Source organism: Gekko japonicus, unplaced genomic scaffold (assembly GCF_001447785.1).
Source record: "Gekko japonicus isolate JY-2015 unplaced genomic scaffold, Gekko_japonicus_V1.1 scaffold19, whole genome shotgun sequence".
NCBI classification, from domain to species: Eukaryota; Metazoa; Chordata; class Lepidosauria; order Squamata; family Gekkonidae; genus Gekko; species Gekko japonicus.
This window is the reverse complement of record NW_015164664.1, coordinates 1,791,797-1,809,898: the sequence shown is the minus strand read 5'-3', so window position 1 is coordinate 1,809,898 and position 18,102 is coordinate 1,791,797. Positions and strand designations below refer to the sequence as shown.

The 18,102-nt window shown below is 50.2% G+C and overlaps 1 protein-coding gene across 1 annotated transcript in view; it reads left to right on the top strand.

The window, feature by feature from the left end:
• The window catches only part of FRMPD3 (FERM and PDZ domain containing 3), a 55,284-nt gene that overhangs the window by 13,057 nt on the left and 24,125 nt on the right, over positions 1-18,102 (top strand). The window contains exons 4-12 of the mRNA XM_015408940.1: positions 4,098-4,252; positions 4,651-4,753; positions 5,562-5,607; positions 10,290-10,394; positions 13,025-13,132; positions 13,930-14,061; positions 14,976-15,095; positions 15,887-16,023; positions 17,532-17,658. Of these exons, the coding sequence (XP_015264426.1) occupies positions 4,098-4,252; positions 4,651-4,753; positions 5,562-5,607; positions 10,290-10,394; positions 13,025-13,132; positions 13,930-14,061; positions 14,976-15,095; positions 15,887-16,023; positions 17,532-17,658 (1,033 nt within the window). The remainder of the gene's footprint in view (positions 1-4,097; positions 4,253-4,650; positions 4,754-5,561; positions 5,608-10,289; positions 10,395-13,024; positions 13,133-13,929; positions 14,062-14,975; positions 15,096-15,886; positions 16,024-17,531; positions 17,659-18,102) is intronic.

Genomic DNA, 18,102 nt, shown 5'->3' with positions numbered 1-18,102 from the left:
TTTCAGCCAGACACCTCAGTCCCAAGCAGATTTGCTTGGAAGCCCATCCCAGCGAGAGGGGAGAGAATCTCCTAACATCCATGTGAGCAGCCACAGGTTGCAGGAAGTTGTATGCCTCCTTTCAGCTGCAAGGGTTTTCCACCCCATGCCTCCCAAAATGATCTTGTACGTCAGATTGCATACAATGAGGGGAGTTCAGCACCTTGGCTATGCAGTGGAAGAGCTCTCTCTCTCTCTCTCTCTCTCTCTCTCTCTCTCTCTCTCTCTCTAGTCTCTCTCTCTCTCTCTCTCTCTCTCTCTCTGTAGCAGACCTGGTTGGCCATAGTTGGACCTCTACAGTTTCTCATCTTTGCAGGCCCTGGTGATTCCCCCAAAGACCAGTTGGCAGGCTACTATTGCCAAGCACCCTGTTTTGTTGCAGACGGAACTTCTGCCCTTCCTGTGGAAGGGTTGGAGGATGAAGAGAACCTTGAAGGCCGTGAATCCCCCTTGAACTTTGAGCTTGTAGACTAAGGCAGAGAGGGCAATTTTGTTCCAGCAGCGGCTGCAGAAAGACTTGGGCCTCCTTGGGTGTTAGGAAAGAAGCTTCGTATTTGTGTTTTGGCTTGGCTTCTTTCCCCACCCCAGCTGTCGGGGTGCATTCTTGCAGTGTACCATTATCCTCCGTTCTCACCTTGCCAAGGTGGCTTCTCTGCTGGGGCTTCAACGCAGGCATATAAATAAGCAGCCACCAACATCCATTCATCTGAGCAAGCCAGCCTGTGCTTATCAAGGCTTGTGCCGCAGCAAACAAATTAGTCTTCTAGGCACTTTGGGACTCTCCTGCCTTTCGCAGGAAGGGAGGTTGCTCTCAGTGCTTCCAGCAAAGACTTTTGCAGAATCTCTGCAAAGCTCCAGGATCTCCATCTCTGGGAAGAGTATTGCGGTCGACCTATAGAATAAACCTTTTGGGGCATCCCTGCTGGAGTCGAGTGTTTTAATAGGCTCTGCTGCAGCTCAAAATTATTGCCAGTAAAGGAGCAAGGAGGTTGCTTCATCGGGGTTGCAGGGTGGGATGGGGATATCAACCCTCCTTTCTCCTTAGCCCAGCAGGGGCAGGAGAACAGCTTTCACTGTTGCCCATGCAAGACTAGTTCTCATTTCTAGCTGAAGTAAAAAGGTTCCCAGTCTGTTCTTTCTGTGGTGGAGGAGGGGGAAGGGGATGCATAACTGGGCCTGTGAGTGGAGCGGTAAGATGAGAACTTGGGACCCTTGTTTGTGTTCCCGTACTCCTTCTGCTAGCTTGTTTAACAGTTAATGATTGGGAGTTGAGGAACCGGAGGAATTCATCAAGACCTCTCCCTTACGGCTGCCACGGAGCCACCCCGCTCCGTTCCCCAGCTCCGAGACGCTTGATTTGCATAGAACACTAATTAGATGCACTAATTACGCAAGCCAGGCACAATAAATTAACCTATGTCATTTGCATAGCTTACGTCTGGCGTTTCATCCCATGTAGCGAAGGTCATGTCTGACCATGTGCCTTTGCAGGAGGGGAGGGGCTGCCCAGCCCAGTGCTCCGCCACAAATCCATGTGCTAAAGGGCAGCGAAGCCAAGGGCTTTGCTCTTCTCGCCAGGGATGCATCTCCTGACAGGTGTCAAAAACACAGCACATTATCTCCACCCCCCCAAAGATACATACTACAGATAAATGGGTAAAAGAAGTATTCTTTTTGAAATTGTAGAGGGAGGATTAGGAAGGAAACGTGTCCTGCCAGAGAAGGTGGGCAGGTGAAAATAGCCCCTCGTCATCACATGCCACAGGTCCATGTAGAACTTGGGTGGGTACAACACATGAATGGAAGGAGCTGCCCAGATGCCACATCTATCCATCTTGCTCAGCACAGCCTGCCACCCCTGCATGTGGGCAGCTCCAGAGGGACTTCTGCAGGCTCCTGTTGGCAAGGGTGCTACAGTAGGATTGAGGGGGGGGCTCAGACAATTCAATACTCTTTGCTCACCTCACTGATAGAGTGGCTGACATGTGGAACATGGTGGCTCTGGGGTTCTTGATAACCTGCGATATCGTTAGGAACAAGCAACGAAGGCCTCTGTTAAGCATTTCACTAGTAATACTCTTGCAAATGTTTATGTCATTGATGGCTTGGCAAATCACCATTGCTGGAGCACGGACGTGTTCTAGCTTCATTTAAATACAGTGGGAGTGAAGCCTCCTCCTCCTCCTCCTCCTCCTCCTTCCCCACTGCCTCTGTGTTCCATGTGCCTCTGCTTTGGCTGACTGCTTTTTAATTCTTCTTATACCAAGGAAGCTGTGCTGGAGTGCACATCTGCCAGGATACAAAAGGGGCAAGTGTTCAGAGCAAGCTTGCTACAATCAGTCTGGTCCCCATAGCAGAAATAATCCCTCTGTTATGTGGAGTTGGGATACCGCATGCTCTGTGTTGGATTGTGGGCTTGCCAAAATGTTGCCCCCAAGAAAAAGAGGCAGCTTGGAGTGGGGGTGGGGAGATCCTGTGTCTGATCCTATGGGAAAACCTTATCCAAAGAGAGAGATTTGTCACTCTGTTGTTAAAGGAGCATTAGCATTATAGAAGTTGGAAAACCCTAGTTTGCACATGAAATCTTACTAGGGAACGGATGCATTTTTTATTCAACAAAGTGGGGGAGGGAATCAATGAATAGCAGAGGATTGCTGATAAGAGTGTGCTTATTTGAACAAGTCAGCCGCTGCTGCTGCAGCAGCATCGCGGGCTCATGGGGAGCTTGTGTCCTCTTGGTGTAAGGAGCTCTTGTCCGAGGGAGGTTCAGCTCTGGAGCGTGGCCATTGCTCTGCCCCCACCTTTGCACCCAGTTAACTTGGGCAGCCTGCAGAGGCTGCTACAGCGGCATGAGGGGGGGGGATGAGGTGCCGCAGGGTATCCTCAGCGAACTTGTCAGCTAAGATCTAACGGCAGAATATTAATCCATGCCGGTGATGCATGAGGCAGTTGGAGTACAGATGGGGTGTGCAGCACTTGCGACGTGAAGCCTAAAAATACAGCATCTCCCTTGCGGCTTGGAAGCTCTGCAAACTAGTGCGGAGCAGGGAGAAGCTTTCAGATCCCCGTCATGCCACTTTCCTCAGACTGGAAGGCAAAAGGCCGTGGAGGACCTGCCAGACTGGCAGCCCGATCCTGCACTCAGTTTACTCAAAAGTAAGCCACACTGAGTTCAGTGGGACTTTTTCCTTCTATGGAGGGAGGTTCTATGGAAATCAGTGGGAGTTGCACAGGAGAGCAGGGTTTCCTTTGGCACGAAGTTATCTGTTCCGTGGCTGCATGAAGTGGACTGGAAACATGATAAGTCTCTACAAGTGGCCTGTGGTGTCTTAGAGGAGAGCAAGACTAACCCAGGCTGCTCCTTTTGTGATTTCAGTTGTTCACTCCCAGGCTCCAATTTCCTGCTTGCACTTGTTGGAATCCGCAGCTGCCATTGCTCGGGCAATCGAGTCCCAGATCAGGAGCTACGATTGGAAACGGAGAGGCCCCTCCACATCCTTGCTTCTGCAATGGCTTTGAGCAGGGTTTTTCTTGTAAGCAAGGGGACACGAACAAGACCGCGTTCTCCCTATTCCCGTGACTACCTCTCCGCAGCACCAGGGCCAGCAAAGCCGAATTGCAGGGGCAAGTAATGCAACACAGACAGTGCCGTTTAAGTCAAAGGCCAAAATGTCAGTGGGGAACTAGAGAGAGGAAGGATTGGATGAAAACTTGGGTCAACTGCGGCAAGATCTGGCGTAGGGGCAAAAAGAAAGCTCCTGATCTGTTGCCAGAAGGGACAGCCCATGGATAGTAGGAAGTGTCCCGGGCCTATCAGTGCCAGAGGTGGACGTGCGGCCTGAACCTCGCTGGGCTGGTGTGTCTGGGCAAAAAGGGGACAGGAAACAGAATGCCATGAAGCTCCATCCAAGGAAGAGCAGCGGCGCCTCTGCTTCCCAGGTGCAAGGAGGAAATGCATTAGGTTCCACCAGGAGATCAGCACCACAAGAACAAGTGCTTTGCTCCAGATGTGAGCCTGCTTGTTTCCTTCTGTTTTGTGTCCTCATTCGCTCGTCCAGACATGTGATGCAGGAGGAGCGCTGGGATGATATGGAATGTGGCCAGTTGCCTTCAGATGCCCTCCGACAAGTGAAGATCCAGCGTGACCCCGTCTACGGCTTTGGCTTTGTGGCTGGCAGCGAGAGGCCCGTGGTTGTTCGCTCTGTGACACCAGGTAGGTCCGGGTGTGCTCAGAGGATCTGGGTGGACCAATAGAAGCAGCAGTGGGGAGGGGCGGGTGGGTTCTGTGGAAATTGCACTGTGATCGTCCCCACTCATCGAGCCTTAACTCTGGGGCACTGCTGACACCAGGATTGGGACCCCCATGCAGATGCCAGGGAGAGCAGAAGCAAAGGGGAGGGTACCTAGAGGCAGTGGGGGTACCTAGAGGCAGTGCAGGTTCTTTCTTGCTCAAGAGGCAGTCAGACAGGACATGCAGCTCTGATGGGATTGGCACACTGCTGGCCATATGAAGCCAAAGTCATGTTGGCGAGGGAGGTCAGAATCCTCCAGCAGGGTAGTAGGATCCCTCGGGCAGCGACTTACCGTTGACCCCCCACCTCTCTTTGACAGGCGGACCCTCTGATGATAAACTCTTGGCAGGTGACCAGATTTTGGCCATAAATGATGAAGATGTGAGTGAAGCCCCAAGAGAGAGATTCATAGAGCTTGTGAGGTAAGGGAGGGGACCAAAAATGAGAGAGAGAGACGAGAACATTCCCTCCCCGGGACCGTGAGCAGGCCTGGCTCCAGGTGTTTTGCTGTCACCAGATCCCTTCCAGTCCTGCTCTAAGGTTATGCAAAATTGCAGACGACCCCCACCCCACCCCCTTGGCAAGAATCCAGTGGGGCCCTCCACTTCTCTTGCCAGCAAGTAGCTAGAAGAGGATTCACATATGGGAACAGGGCCTGTTGGTCTTCAGAAGCAGACAGTGTGGAGGGCACAAATCTTCAGCTGGCTGAGATAGTTTTTGCTGTGCGGTTCTCTGGTTAATAGTGCGGAAGATCTGAGCCCGTCTCGTGTCCTGCAAAGCATACGGAGCAGTGCCCCTAAGTGGCAATGCCAGTTTGACTGGTTCCACCCATGTGTGCCTGCTCATAAACTTAGCTCTTCTGCATTGTGTGCTCATGGGGATGGGACGCAAAGAGAGCGAGCATGCAGGACAGGGCCTTCTCAGTGATTGCACCCAAGGCAGTGGAATTCCCTGTTTCTGGGTTTTCACTTGACCCCGTAAGTCCTTATGTACAGATGCTTGATTCATGTTTCTGTTTCTAAAGATGATTGAACAGGGGGATGAGTTCTTCACTAGATTTGTTTGCTCACTCTTTTGAATGAACTATTTTACACTGTTGTGTTTTTATTGTTTTGTTTGATGTCATTTTTGTAAGCCTCCATGAGCACTGCTGTTTGGTGGAAAGGCAGTATATACATTTTCTAAATGTGCAAATTGTTCTGTTCCCCCTGCCTCCCCTCTCTCCTGCAGAGGTGCCAAAGAATCTATTCTCCTCACTGTGCTACAGACCCATCAGGTGAGAATCATGATTTGGCAGGCAAGGGGGGCAGGAAGAAAGGAGTCTCCATGACTGTTAACACTTGACATTGCTTTCCTAGGCCCTGGTTGTGTCTCCTTTCTTATCTACCCTGATTCTCTCTTGGTGGTGTGTTACGTCCATTTTGGATCATTTCTTGTCCAGCCCTCTTTGCTGATATCTGCCATCCCCCCACCACCACCACCCATGCCTTGGACCAGCTTTTTCCTTTCATTTTCTCAGGTTCTATAGAATTTAAGGAAAACATTTTTAAGCAATTGCATTGGGTTTTGAAACAAGGCAGAAAATGGCTTAGGCACTGGAAGTTATGTAGTCTCTTGTCCCTGATGGTGTCACAGATGCTGTCCAGTAGGTGCCAGCAGCAATCCTGCACACTGCTGCAGTCGTGGCTGATCTGCAAAGGGAGAGTGGTTGTGTTTTTCCAAGGACAAAGCACAAGTGTTAGGAAAGGGTGATACCCTTGCAATTACAGAGGCATTTCCCAGGGGGTGGGGCAAGGAACACTTTGCAACACGTGAATTAGAACTGATCATTTATCTTGAGGAAAGGGATTGTCTGGATTTGGCCCCCAAGATTATGTTCCATCCAATAAGGAGCAAAGATGAGGGAGCCATTGCTCCCTTGTGGCCCATATGATGGCCGGTCAGTGTTCAAGAGTACTGAGATGTAATTTGTTTTCTACCCTACCAACTAACGAGAGTCAAGGGAGACCAGGAGGGAAAAGCTTTGCTGTGTTGTTTTTTAAAAAAATATACAATCTAGGAGCAGCCATGCTGACCAGCAGTCCGTCTATTCCAGAAGCATGTTTCCAAGAGATGACCTGGGAAAGTCCACTAATCGAGCACAGAGACAAGAAACTCTCCCTATTCTCACTCCACCCAAGAAGGGAAAGACTCTCCCTATTGTTCTCCCTGCCCCTGAGCATGGAGGATCTATTTTGCCATTGTGGCAAATAGCTGCTGATAGACATCGCCTCCAAAAATTTGTCACTTTGTAAATCTGCTGAAACCAGGTGCTGTTGCTACATCCTGCGGTAGCAAGTTCTACAAGTTGATTACTCTTTGAATGAAAAAGTACAGTCTCTTGTATGTTCTGAATCTCCCACCCGTCAACTTCACTGGGTGCCCATAAATTCTAGTATTCTGCCTTATCCGTGCTATACATAATTTTATAAACCTGTATTATGTTCCACCCTCCTGCCCAGTAGTCTTTCCTCTAAACGAAAAAGCCCCCAAACCCTTAACCTTTCCTCACAGGGAAGTTTTTCCAACCCTTTAATCAATTCACTTGCCCTTTCTGCAACTTTTCCAGTACTACAATTACTTTCTAGAGATGTGGCAGCTAGAATTGTACACAGTATTCCAAATGCAGCTGCATCATAGATCTATTCAAAGGCATTACATTACTAGCCATTTTATTTTCAGTCCCTTCCCTTAAATTCCTAGCATAGAATTTACCTTTTTAAGCACAGCTGCATGCTGAGTTGCTGTTTACATTGAATTATCCATCATGACCACAAGCTCTCTTTCCTGGCCAGTTGCTGCCTGTTCAGACTCTCATCAGCATGTTTTTAAAACTGGTGTTTTCCCCTGGTGTGCATCACTGTACCACTATACAATGAACCTTGTTGGCCATGTTGTTACCTGCTTACCCAGTTTTGAGAAATCCCTATGAAAGCATACTGTGGTATGCTTTCGTTCTCACCTTACTGGATAATTTGGTGCCAACTGCATACTTGACCACCTTGCTACACCCCCAATTCCAGATCATTTATGGGTAACTAATTGTGTCATTCTACGCAGCGTTACATCCTTCTAAATCAATTGAAGTCGGTGGGCTTAGAAGGGTATATCATCATTATTCCATCTTCACCTGGCCCTGGATGAGGGAACATCAATGCTTCCCTGGAGCAGACGATGCTGAACAGTTCAAATATGCCATCTCTGAAATTTCATGTAGAACACCTAGAGCACTTTAGTCAGTAACTCGTTATGAATGTTTTGTACAGTTGGATTTTAAATGGTTTTAATTATGTTTTATATTGGCGTTTGCCCCTATGTAAGCCGCCCTGAGCCCGCATTGCGGGGAGGGCGGGGTATAAATTGAATTAAATAAAATAAATAAATAAATAAATAATTCGGTTTAGGATTGCATTCCTAGTAGACTTTGTTACAATGGCACACGTATTGATGGTGTTTGCTATCAGGAGGGGAGAGAGTGCACAGCCTCTTTCCCACCACCTGGCTCCGTAGAAGAAGAAATAAGATGCACCAGGGATGTGTGATCTCCTGGCTGTGTTTCACAATGGAGTTAAAGGAAGCATATTTTAATGCCTGGTCCATGGTAGAAAATCTCAGCCTTTGTCCAGTATCTGTGTGTGGCCATTGTGCCTTGGTCTGAATAAATGGAGTGATGGAGGGGGAAAGACGTGGGCAGTGGGGAAACAGGCTGGGAGACACTGACTGTCCCTTCCTGCAGTGCTGTGCACCGTGTGCCCAAGTAAACCACTCCCCCCCAGAGAAGCTGGCCACGCCACTGCTCAGGGCATTTGCATTCAGGGCCAGGCAGCCAGAGACGTTGCCCAGCCATGGCAGATGCTGGCTCTGAGCAGGGAAGGAACCTCGGTGCTTCAGAGCCCATGGCGCTGGAACAGATTGAACTGTCACGCCACCGGCAATGAAGGCGGGCTGTCATTTCTGCTTTGCTGAACCTTTTGATCTTGGTGAAAGGGATCAGCGTGAGAATCCCCTCGGCTCCCTCTGCCTTTCTTCCTCCCATAGAAGGAGGAAGTGTCGCAGCTGCATTCAGCTCCATCAAGGGTGGAGCCAGCAGCGAGTGGTCCCCAGAAGCAGACAGATGGTGGGGCAAGGTTACTCCAGCCCCAGACTCCTTAGAAAGATCTCCCAAGCTGAAGGGAGAGGCCAAGCCTTTGCCATCCATAGCAACTGCCCCCAGCTGTACAGGCGTGATGGCAGGGAGGTCTGCTCATTGCCGTAAGGTTTTTTACATTGCATTCTGCACTGAGACAAATTTTGTACCCAGAACGTTTAATGAAAATGTTCCTAATTCTGGTGGAATCCCAGTCAGTTGTACAGACAGTCTGCTCTGTTGTGATTTTCCCTTTTTAATAAACGATGCTTGCTTGCATCTTCCTCTAAGGAGCAGATGGCAGCTTATGCGGCTCTCTCTCCCCTCCTAGGTTAGGCTGCCTAGCCCAAGACCCCCCAGAGAGCATGGGGCTGTACAGCTAGAGCATTGCCTTTAGATGTAGTAAGCCCCAGGTCCAAACCCACGATTCAGCCCTGAAGTCCTCTGGGAGGAAGGGCAGAATACAAAAATAGAGTTGATTAGATGGCCTTGGCAGCCTTGCGCATGCAGGACATATGCTCTACCATTCACTTGTGACTTCTGCCTATCATTCTATTATTCTTCTGCAACTGGCTTTTTGCTAAGAAGGCTGCATGGACAGGAGTAATTCAGAACTGAATGAGGAAAAGAAGCTGGCACTGAGGGGGTTCCCTCTGGCAATTTTTTTTTTGGGGGGGAGGACTGGAAAATCTAGACAAGGGGCCAGTGGGGAAAGGAGGGACTGGTTCCGATTTTTACAGTGTGGTCTTGGGAAGCATGTAGGGCCACGGTGGCTCAGAGCTTAAGACGCTGAGCTGCAGACTGGAAAGTAGCCTGGCAGTTCAAGACCCTAGTGCTGCATGACAGAGTGAGCTCCCGTCTCTGAGCACAGCTCCTGCCAACCTAGCAGTTTGAAAGCAAGAAATTGCAAGTAGATAAATGGGTATGACTTTGGTGGGAAGGTAACAGCGTTCCATGCACCTCAGCATTCAGTCATGCCAGCCACATGACCATGGAAATGTCTTCGGACAGCACTGGCTCTTCAGCGGAAAGGGAGATGAGCAGCACCCCCTAGAGTCAGATTCGAACCTTTACTTTTACTTGGGAAGCATGGTGGTCTATGCCAGCTGCCTGTGTCTCCTTTAAGTAATATTGTACGATTGTTTTAAACTGATTTAAAATGGTTTATGCTAACCGGCTATATTACCTGGCTCTTCAGCTTGGAAATGGAGATGAGCACCACCCCCTAGAGTCGGATTCGACTTTTGAGCAAGGGAAACCTTTACCTTTACTTGGGAAGCATGGTGGTCTATGCAAGCTGCCTGTGTCTACTTTAAGTAACATTCTATGATTGTTTTAAACTGATTTTAAATGGTTTATGCTAACCGGCTATATTAGGCCGGGAAATGTGAGCCGCCCTGAGCCCGTCCGTGGGGAGGGCGGGATATAAATATAACAAATAATTAAATAAATAATACCCTGTGGCTTCCTTCTCATGTAGCATTCAGTGTAGACTAACCTTCAGAGACACCCTCCCCTAACCCAATTGACATTTATTTTATTTACAGAAGACCAAGGTTTCAAACTGGTAAACAAGAAATCATAGAATAAAACAATATAAAATGCCCGAATAGTCTTCCTATCCTGTCCTTGGGGCTAATTGTATGTGTTCCTGTTGGTTACCACTCAGCGCCTCGTCATCCCCCTTCCGTCTTAGGCGGGTTCACTGATGCAAGCCTCCCTGGAGGCTTGTGAACCAGCAGTGGTGATGCTCTCTGCCAGGGAGGTAACGTGACTCCATGTTCTCTTTACAGTCTCCAAAATCAGCATTCATCAGTGCAGCCAAGAAGGCAAAGCTGAGGTCCAATCCAGTGAAGGTCCGCTTTTCAGAGCAGGTCACCGTTGGTGAGACTGATCCAGTAAGTTCTCTTCCCTGTGCACCTTTGTGGGCACAACACCCACAGCGTTCCCACCCAATTGCCTATGCTGCTGTATGGCCCATCTCTGTGAGAGCCCTTGGCGAGTTTGTGCTCCAGTTTGTGAGGAAGGAGCCAAATGAGAGTGGGCAACACAGCGGCGCGAATGGGAGGTGAGGGGAAATCCCTTTTCATTCTCTTTTCTATGATGTGTACTAATCTACAAATCCCTGGAGATTTCGGAAAGAAGGTAGCTCACTGTGTCTAAGCAAGAGGAAAGGGCTGGTGAAGACTTAATTCGTTGTGGAGGGAAAGGGGTCTTGGTTGGGCTGTGGAGGACATATGTCTTTCTTGGATCTGGATAAGATCTTGGATGATCCTAAAAGAAGTAATCAGGTTGGATGTCCTGAGAGATGGAGCGAGGGAGATGCTGTACCTTTAGGGACCCTTCATTTGCCTCTCCTCTGAATCTGCCAAAGCTCATGAGGGGAATGACAGACTCTGTCTAGGCACCAGGCTTAGTAGTATCCAACTTGCTCTTGCTCTGTGGTGGCTGCAGAACCGAGGGCTGAAAGGCTGGTGGGGTCTGGGAAGGTTTTCCTTTGTACCTAGCCCCCAATTGGGCTTCACCTCAGATAAAGTACATGGGGGAAAGTCAAGGATGGGAAAGCTGAACAGGGAGCCCTGCAAGACCTAGCTGTTCCTCTTCCAGCTTTTCTTCTGCATCAACTATCCACCCTGCAGAAGAGGGAGAAGAGACACAAGAACAGGTTGTGGGCCCTGACCTTGCATAGCCCAGGATAATCCGATTTTGTCAGCTCTCTGAAATTAAGCAGGGTTGACTCTGGCAAGTACTTGGATGGGAGACCTCCTTGGAATACCAGAAGCGGGAGGCGGGGGCAGACTTTACTCAGCCACCTCTCTGAATATCCTACAGGTGCCTCCCCAGTAGGGGTCAGTCACCAGAGTTGCCATGACTTCCAGGTGCACTCACATGCATGCACACACAAACATGCACGTATGAAAAATATCAAAATAAGAGAAGGCGGTGGCTGGGGCACCTGTGAAAGTTCCGGCAAGTCCTGAGGCCACTGTTTTCCTGCAAGGTTAAATCCATTTTTACAGTGTGCTGTGACCCCCACCTGGCAGATGGAGTGAGGTGCCGAGCAAGACATTCCTCTTGGCCCAAATATCAAAATAAGAGAAGGCGGTGGCTGGGGCACCTGTGAAAGTTCCAGCAAGTCCTGAGGCCACTGTTTTCCTGCAAGGTCAAATCCATTTTTACAGTGTGCTCTGACCCCCACCTGGCAGATGGAGGGGGGTGCCGAGCAAGACATTCCTCTTGGCCAATCAGAAGGCATCCGGTCTGCAAGCTCTCCAGCTCTCTCTTTTGACAGGTTCCAGTTGGGAGGGAGGGAGGGAGAGCACAGTTGTGCCTTCCTTGAGTTGCTGCTCCATCTGAGACAACCCCCCCCCCTCCAGGCGCCGTGTAGTGCTCTCAGCCAGGAAGTTTAAATAGAAGGCTGCCTCTGTGCAGAGGCTGTGCATGGCTCGGCCTGTGCCTCTGTAGGCTCCCACAGTGAACAGAGACAGTCATCCTGCAATACCATCCTATCCCAATAACATTATCTCTTAATTGCGCAAAAATTTTATTAAGCAGTGCAGCCAAAGTGAATCACAAGGCGCTTGTAGCAAGTTCTATTTTTAAACCAAATCAGTGAAAGTGATTATCTGATTCAAACATTACTCGCTAAATAAAAAGCTTTCTTGGCCAGATATTGTTTATTGGGCGCTGGCTTTTGGAACATGAGTCCTGGGTGGCCGGCAGCAAGAGGGTGAAAGTGGGGACTCTCTCTTAAAGTGAGAATGAAATGCAAGGAACTCAGAAGGTTAGGAAAATAGCTGAGCACTGTGGGGAGGAGGCTGGGAGGGCTGCGGATGGTCTGATCTCCAGCTGGAGTAGAAATATGAAAAATTAAATTAAATGTCCCAGGTCCTGAGCTCAGGAGATGGGGGGTAAGGATGCCATGAAAGAATCATACCAATGTACTGCCAGGGTTTGGAGTGGTATGCTTCATGGTGTGAGCTGTGAGGCCCTTCCTCACAACCCAGCAAAACGTATACATGACGTGTGCATATGGAGCAGAAGTCCATCAGTGGCTATTAGCCACAAGGCGCAGATAGGAACTCTCAGGCTGGGGCAAGTGATGCTCTGTATTCTTGGTGCTTGGGGGGAGGCAACAGTGGGAGGGCTTCTACTGCCCTGGCCCCACTGCTGGACCTCCTGATGGCACCTGGTATTTTTGGACAGAGTGTTGGACGAGATGGGCCATTGGCCTGATCCAACGTTGGCTTCTCTTATGTTCTTATGTGCCATAAGCGAGACAGAACACTAGTCTCCCGGGGTCAGTATTGTCTACTGTGGCTGGCCAGTGGTTCCCCAGGCCTTGGGTGCAGAGGTCCTTTCACACCACCTACTCCTTGACCCTTAGGTGAAGATGCTGCGACCAGCATAGAGCAACTGACAGACTCTTTCTCTTTTTGTCCTCCTCTCTTTTCTCCACCACCCCGTGCCCCGTTGCTGCTTCTGCTGCTCCCGGACTGGTGGGGGGTGGTATCCGTTCATTTCCCAGGAGATGCTGAAGAAGGAAGCACTTCTCCTTATTCCTAATGTGCTGAAGGTTTTTCTTGAGAATGGGCAAATCAAGTCTTTCACATTTGATGGCCGAACCACTGTCAAGGTAGGGTGGACACTGAGGGAGCGAGGGGAGTCCATTGCCCTGCCTGTCTACCTTGCAAATGCGAGTTTGGTGTAGTGGTTAGGAGTGTGGACTGTCATCTGGGAGAAGTGGGTTTGATTTCCCACTCCTCCACATGCAGCCAGCTGAGTGACCTCAGGTCATTCATAAGTTCTTTCAGAGCTGTTCTCTCAAGAGCAGTTCTCGAAAGAGCTCTCTCAGCCCCACCTACCTCACAGGGTATCTGTTGCAGGGAGGGGAATGGAAAGGAGATTGTAAGCCGCTCCAATACTCTTTCGGGTAGTGAAGGGTGGGATATAAATCCAATCTCCTCCTCCTCTTCTACTTCGCTGGCCCTCTTAGGACCATGGGAGTCTGTTGTCTTGTGCCTCACAAATCCCGTGTCTGCATCCCACTAGCCCAGAAAGTTGGCTGCTCTTTCCTAGCTGGCAGCCTGCCTTTGAATTAAACAGGAGCAGGATTGAACCTTCTGAACTGACTGCTCGCTACTAGTTTGGGCAGAGCACCAGAACATTGCAGCGCATCCTCCCAGTTCTGAGAGCCGTGGTTCTTGAGACTGCGACTCCCAGTTGCAATCCTTGGAGAATACATTCCCAAGCCCCACTGCGTCCCTGTTGAGTTTGTTCCCAGGAGGCATGGTTGTCCTCACCGTTCCCAAATAGAGAAGGGGAGGAAAGGCCTACAGTCCCCAAGCGCTGTCCTGTGGCAAGCTCCGGCTTTCAGCCTCGGGACCGAGGCTCCCTTCCCCACAACCTTCTCAAGCTGCTCTCTCCTGCCAGGATGTGATGGTGACCCTGCAGGATCGGCTGTCCCTGAGGCACATTGAGCATTTCGCCCTCGTCCTGGAGTACGCCAGCCCAGAGCAGAGCCACAAGTTCCTCCTCCTCCAGGACAAGCAGCCCCTCGCCCACGTAAGCAGCAGCAGCCTTCTGTTTCCTGCCCCAGGCTTAGGGGCACGCCTGGGTGACCTGCTGAAAACTGGTTTGGAATGGTTTTATTGTTGCAGCATCTGCCAGGAGATGATTCAGCAAGGACAGCGGCAATTAGTGAGGCATCACTCTGGTGGTGCTAATAAAACTAGAAGATTCGGAGCAGCGGGGGGGGGGGCAAGGGGGCACCATGAATAGAGTAGGGAGCACTGTGGGGAGCGTGTCCATGTGACCTGACAATCAGAGACATCCTAGGATGGACTCAGATGGATTCTGCCCCCCCCACACACACACATGCACCGAGTTTTGCCAGGAAAACCGAGTGGAACCAGAGGGCTTCTATGCATGATAGAGTCCACAAGACCACGCTTGGGTCGGCTGCAAAAATCTCCCATGCCTGATGCATCTGTCATGCACCAGATCCTTTCTGATGGGCTTCGTTCCCCTTGAGTCTGAGTGCACCATTGGGAAGGGGGAGCTGAGCCTGGCCTCAGTGCTTTGACAAAGGGGGAGAGAGAGACCAAGAGAGCAAAGCAAACGAGACGGAAAGGGCCCGTGAGTAAACACTGGCACTGCTGTTTGCAGCCTGCCTGCTCATGGGTGTTATCTCCTTAATCTGATACCTGGATGGGAGACATTATTCCAAGCTTCATGGAGGAAGGGTGGCACCACCAGTGTGAAGACTGCATTTTTAAGAACACTTGGGAGAGTCTGAAGCAGTGAGAGACTGGCTCCCCAATGCCGCCCCCTAATCTCTAATTGTCAGAGTGAAGCCCATCCAGGGGTGCCATTACTGATCTGTGATGAGGCTTGTATGTTCTTGAGCTCTGCGTGAAGCAGGAGAAGGAACCACAGGCTTGCCCTAACCTGCCTCACCTGCTCCTGCTTTGCTCCAGGTGGTGCAGAGGACCCACTATCAGGGGATGAGATGCCTGTTCCGTGTGAGCTTCTTTCCCAAAGATCCAGTGGAGCTGCTGCGTCGAGATCCAGCCGCATTTGAGTACTTGTATATCCAGGTAAGAGGGGGTGGGCAATCAGCCAGAAGGAGTCCGCCCGGGCCTCTGCCTTCTAACCTAGCAGAAAACATGTTGTGTTTTCCTCTCTCTCCCACCTGCTGAGTCTTTGATTCTCCTGGGTTTTTACTGGCTCCGAATGAAATTATTTTAATGTTTGCTTTTCCAGGGATTTTGATATTGTTACGTATTTGGATTCCCAGTTTCACGAGTTGCTCTTTGATCGAGTTTTATTGCTGGCTTATTTTTGGATGCTGCTTGCATTTTGCATGTTTCCCCTACTTTGTTGTTGTTGATGTGAATTTGCAAGCTCCTTGGGAGCCTTCTTGTGCCAAGGGTGGGGAGCACGAAGCCCCTGCCTGCGTGGGCTGCTTCCCCAGTTGGGTCAGTTCCATGTTCTGCCTCCTTCCCCTTCACTGGCAGGCAGGGTCTCCAGCACAGAATGCCTCCCTGCCTGGTGCAGTAGTCGAGCAGCCCCAGCTGGCACAAACATAGCTCGGCAGCCCCCTCTGCTTGACTGAGGACAGCTGAGGACAGGAGGCTGGAAATGAAGATGTCAGATGGAGCCATGGTTGGCTGGAGCTTCGCGGCAGCAGATGGTAGACGGAGTAGCCAGCCAGCCAGCCAGTCAGCTGCTGCCCACTCTGCAGTGGGTCTGAGCATGTGGCTTCCGGAGCAATGCAGCATGGAATTGGGGGGGGGGTTGTTGCTCAGCTGAAGCATTCCTGAGCACAGCAAAGGCACCAAGGATCCTGACTTGAACTGTCTCCTCTTTACCCCCCCTCTCCCCACAGAGCCGCAATGACGTGATTCGGGAGCGCTTCGGGATGGAGCCCAAGCCAGAGATGTTGCTGGGCCTGACCGCCCTTCACATTTACATCACTGTCTCCGCTACACGGCCGAGCCAGAAGGTGTCCCTCAAAAACGTTGAGTGAGTCTTCCTGCTGCCTCTGTGCACTCTTTGTCTGCACGTGGGGACAGTTCTCGGGGGCCCTGCAGCACTAGTGAATTCCCCTGGCTGCTGCGTTGTGCTTGAGGGCAGCTAGGCCCAAGGCAGGCCACTTTTACGGAGAAATGGCCAGCATGGAGGGAGGGGAAGCATGGAGCACTGAGCAGTGCTCTGCCAGATCCCCAGGGCAATGGTACCCCCTCTTCCACCTGCAGCTTCCAGCCTCCCCTGGCCCTTTCCACCCACCTCCTGGCAGATGGTGTTAGAGATGCTCACACAGTGCTCTTTGGCACCCTCTTTTGGTTGCATCTAGACTCACACTCCGGCAGTGGCTCCTGGCTGATTATTGTAGTATTAAAACAGGAATCCAGTGCCACTGCCCCCCGGGTTTTATTTTGCCACTACGGACTAACATGACTGGAATGTATGTTGCAATGTTACCAAATGTTTAGCTAAATCATGATCGGGAAATATTGCATGAATAGGGCACGTTCTAGATTCCAAAGGCTTGGTTTGACATTGTCTTGTTCTATCCTTACAACAGTCTAGTGAGGTTCTGTTATCTCTGTATTGCAAATGTAGCTGCTGAGGCTGAGAGATAGTGGCTTGCCTAAGTCTTCTGGGTAAAGTCATGACAGAGGTGAGATTTGGACCTTAGACCTGCCAGATTGCAGGTCATTCTCTTAACTGCTTGGCTACAGTGCTTCCTGTGACATCAGCCTACTATTTCTCTCTCTCTTTTTTCATTTCAGTTCCTCTTAGGACCTAAAACATATATTTTATGGACCAACTGGTGAAATAGTGTAATTATGGTATTTTTAAAGAGGAATTTGGTTTGTGAGAAACAGCAAACCCTTTTGATATGACCAATCCTATAGCTTGGGAGGGTGAGAATCCTCTCTGACTTCTGTGAGCTTCATGCTGCTTGCTTTCCCAGGGATTTTGATATTGTTACGTATTTGGATTCTCTCTCCACTCTGACCCTTTTGTATTCTTCTTGCCCCATATCTTTCTGCCTCTCCAACTACTCTTCTCTACTGAGAGCCAGTTTGGTGTAGTGGTTAGGAGCACGGACTCTAACCTGGGAGAACCGGGTTTGATTCCCCAATCCTCCACATGCAGCTGCTGGTGTGACCTTGGGCCAGTCACAAGTTCTCTCAAAGCTGTTCTCTCAAGAGCAGTTCTCAAAAGAGCTCTCGCAGCCTCACCTACCTCACAGGGTGTCTGTTGTCGGGAGGAGAAGGGAAAAGAGATTGTAAGCCGCTCTGAGACGCCTTTGGGTAGTGAAGGGCGGGATATAAATCCAATCTCCTCTTCTTCTGAACCCCCCTCCCCAGTGTCCAGCAGCAGCTTCCTTTTTGTACCCACTGCCCCACCTGCTTGCCCAAATCTTCTCTCCTCCTGATTTCACACACATATTTACAGGTTGAAAAATGAGGGGATTTGTGTCTCTGCCCCTTATTTCATGGTTCCCTCTTTCCCACTTTCAGGAAGGAATGGGGCCTGGAGCCATTTCTGCCTCCCTCACTGCTGCAAGGCATCAAAGACAAGAGCCTTCGGAAGGCTCTCTCTCAGCAGCTGAAAGCCCACCAGAACCAGCCGCCATGTGGCACCAAGGCAAGGAGATTGGGGGGGGGCACTTTCTGGAGGCAAGGAGCCAGCTAAGCCTTTGAGAAACTGTTGGTTTCCTTGGTTATAGTGAGCATATGTAGCAAAGCAGGGCACCATCTTGTTTAAAAACCTCACAAGGAAACACATGAATCAGTCACACATGGCCCCAGAGTGGCAGCCAGGCCAAGGACAGTCTGATGTTACAAGGAATCAGCCCTGAGTCTGGCCAAAATACAGTTCCAGCTCCAAGAAATTGCAAGAAAATTGTTCTCCCCAGTGATACATTGAAGAAGGAAGGTGAGGTCCTTCACAAAGAAAGTCATCCAAAATCCCACCCTGGGTCCTTCCTCCCTCCATTTCTGTGGCAGCTGTCCTGTTGCCATCTTCTGTACAAAACTCAGTAACTTGTAGTAATTAGGGGAAACAAGAAAGAAGACCCGCGAAACTCGC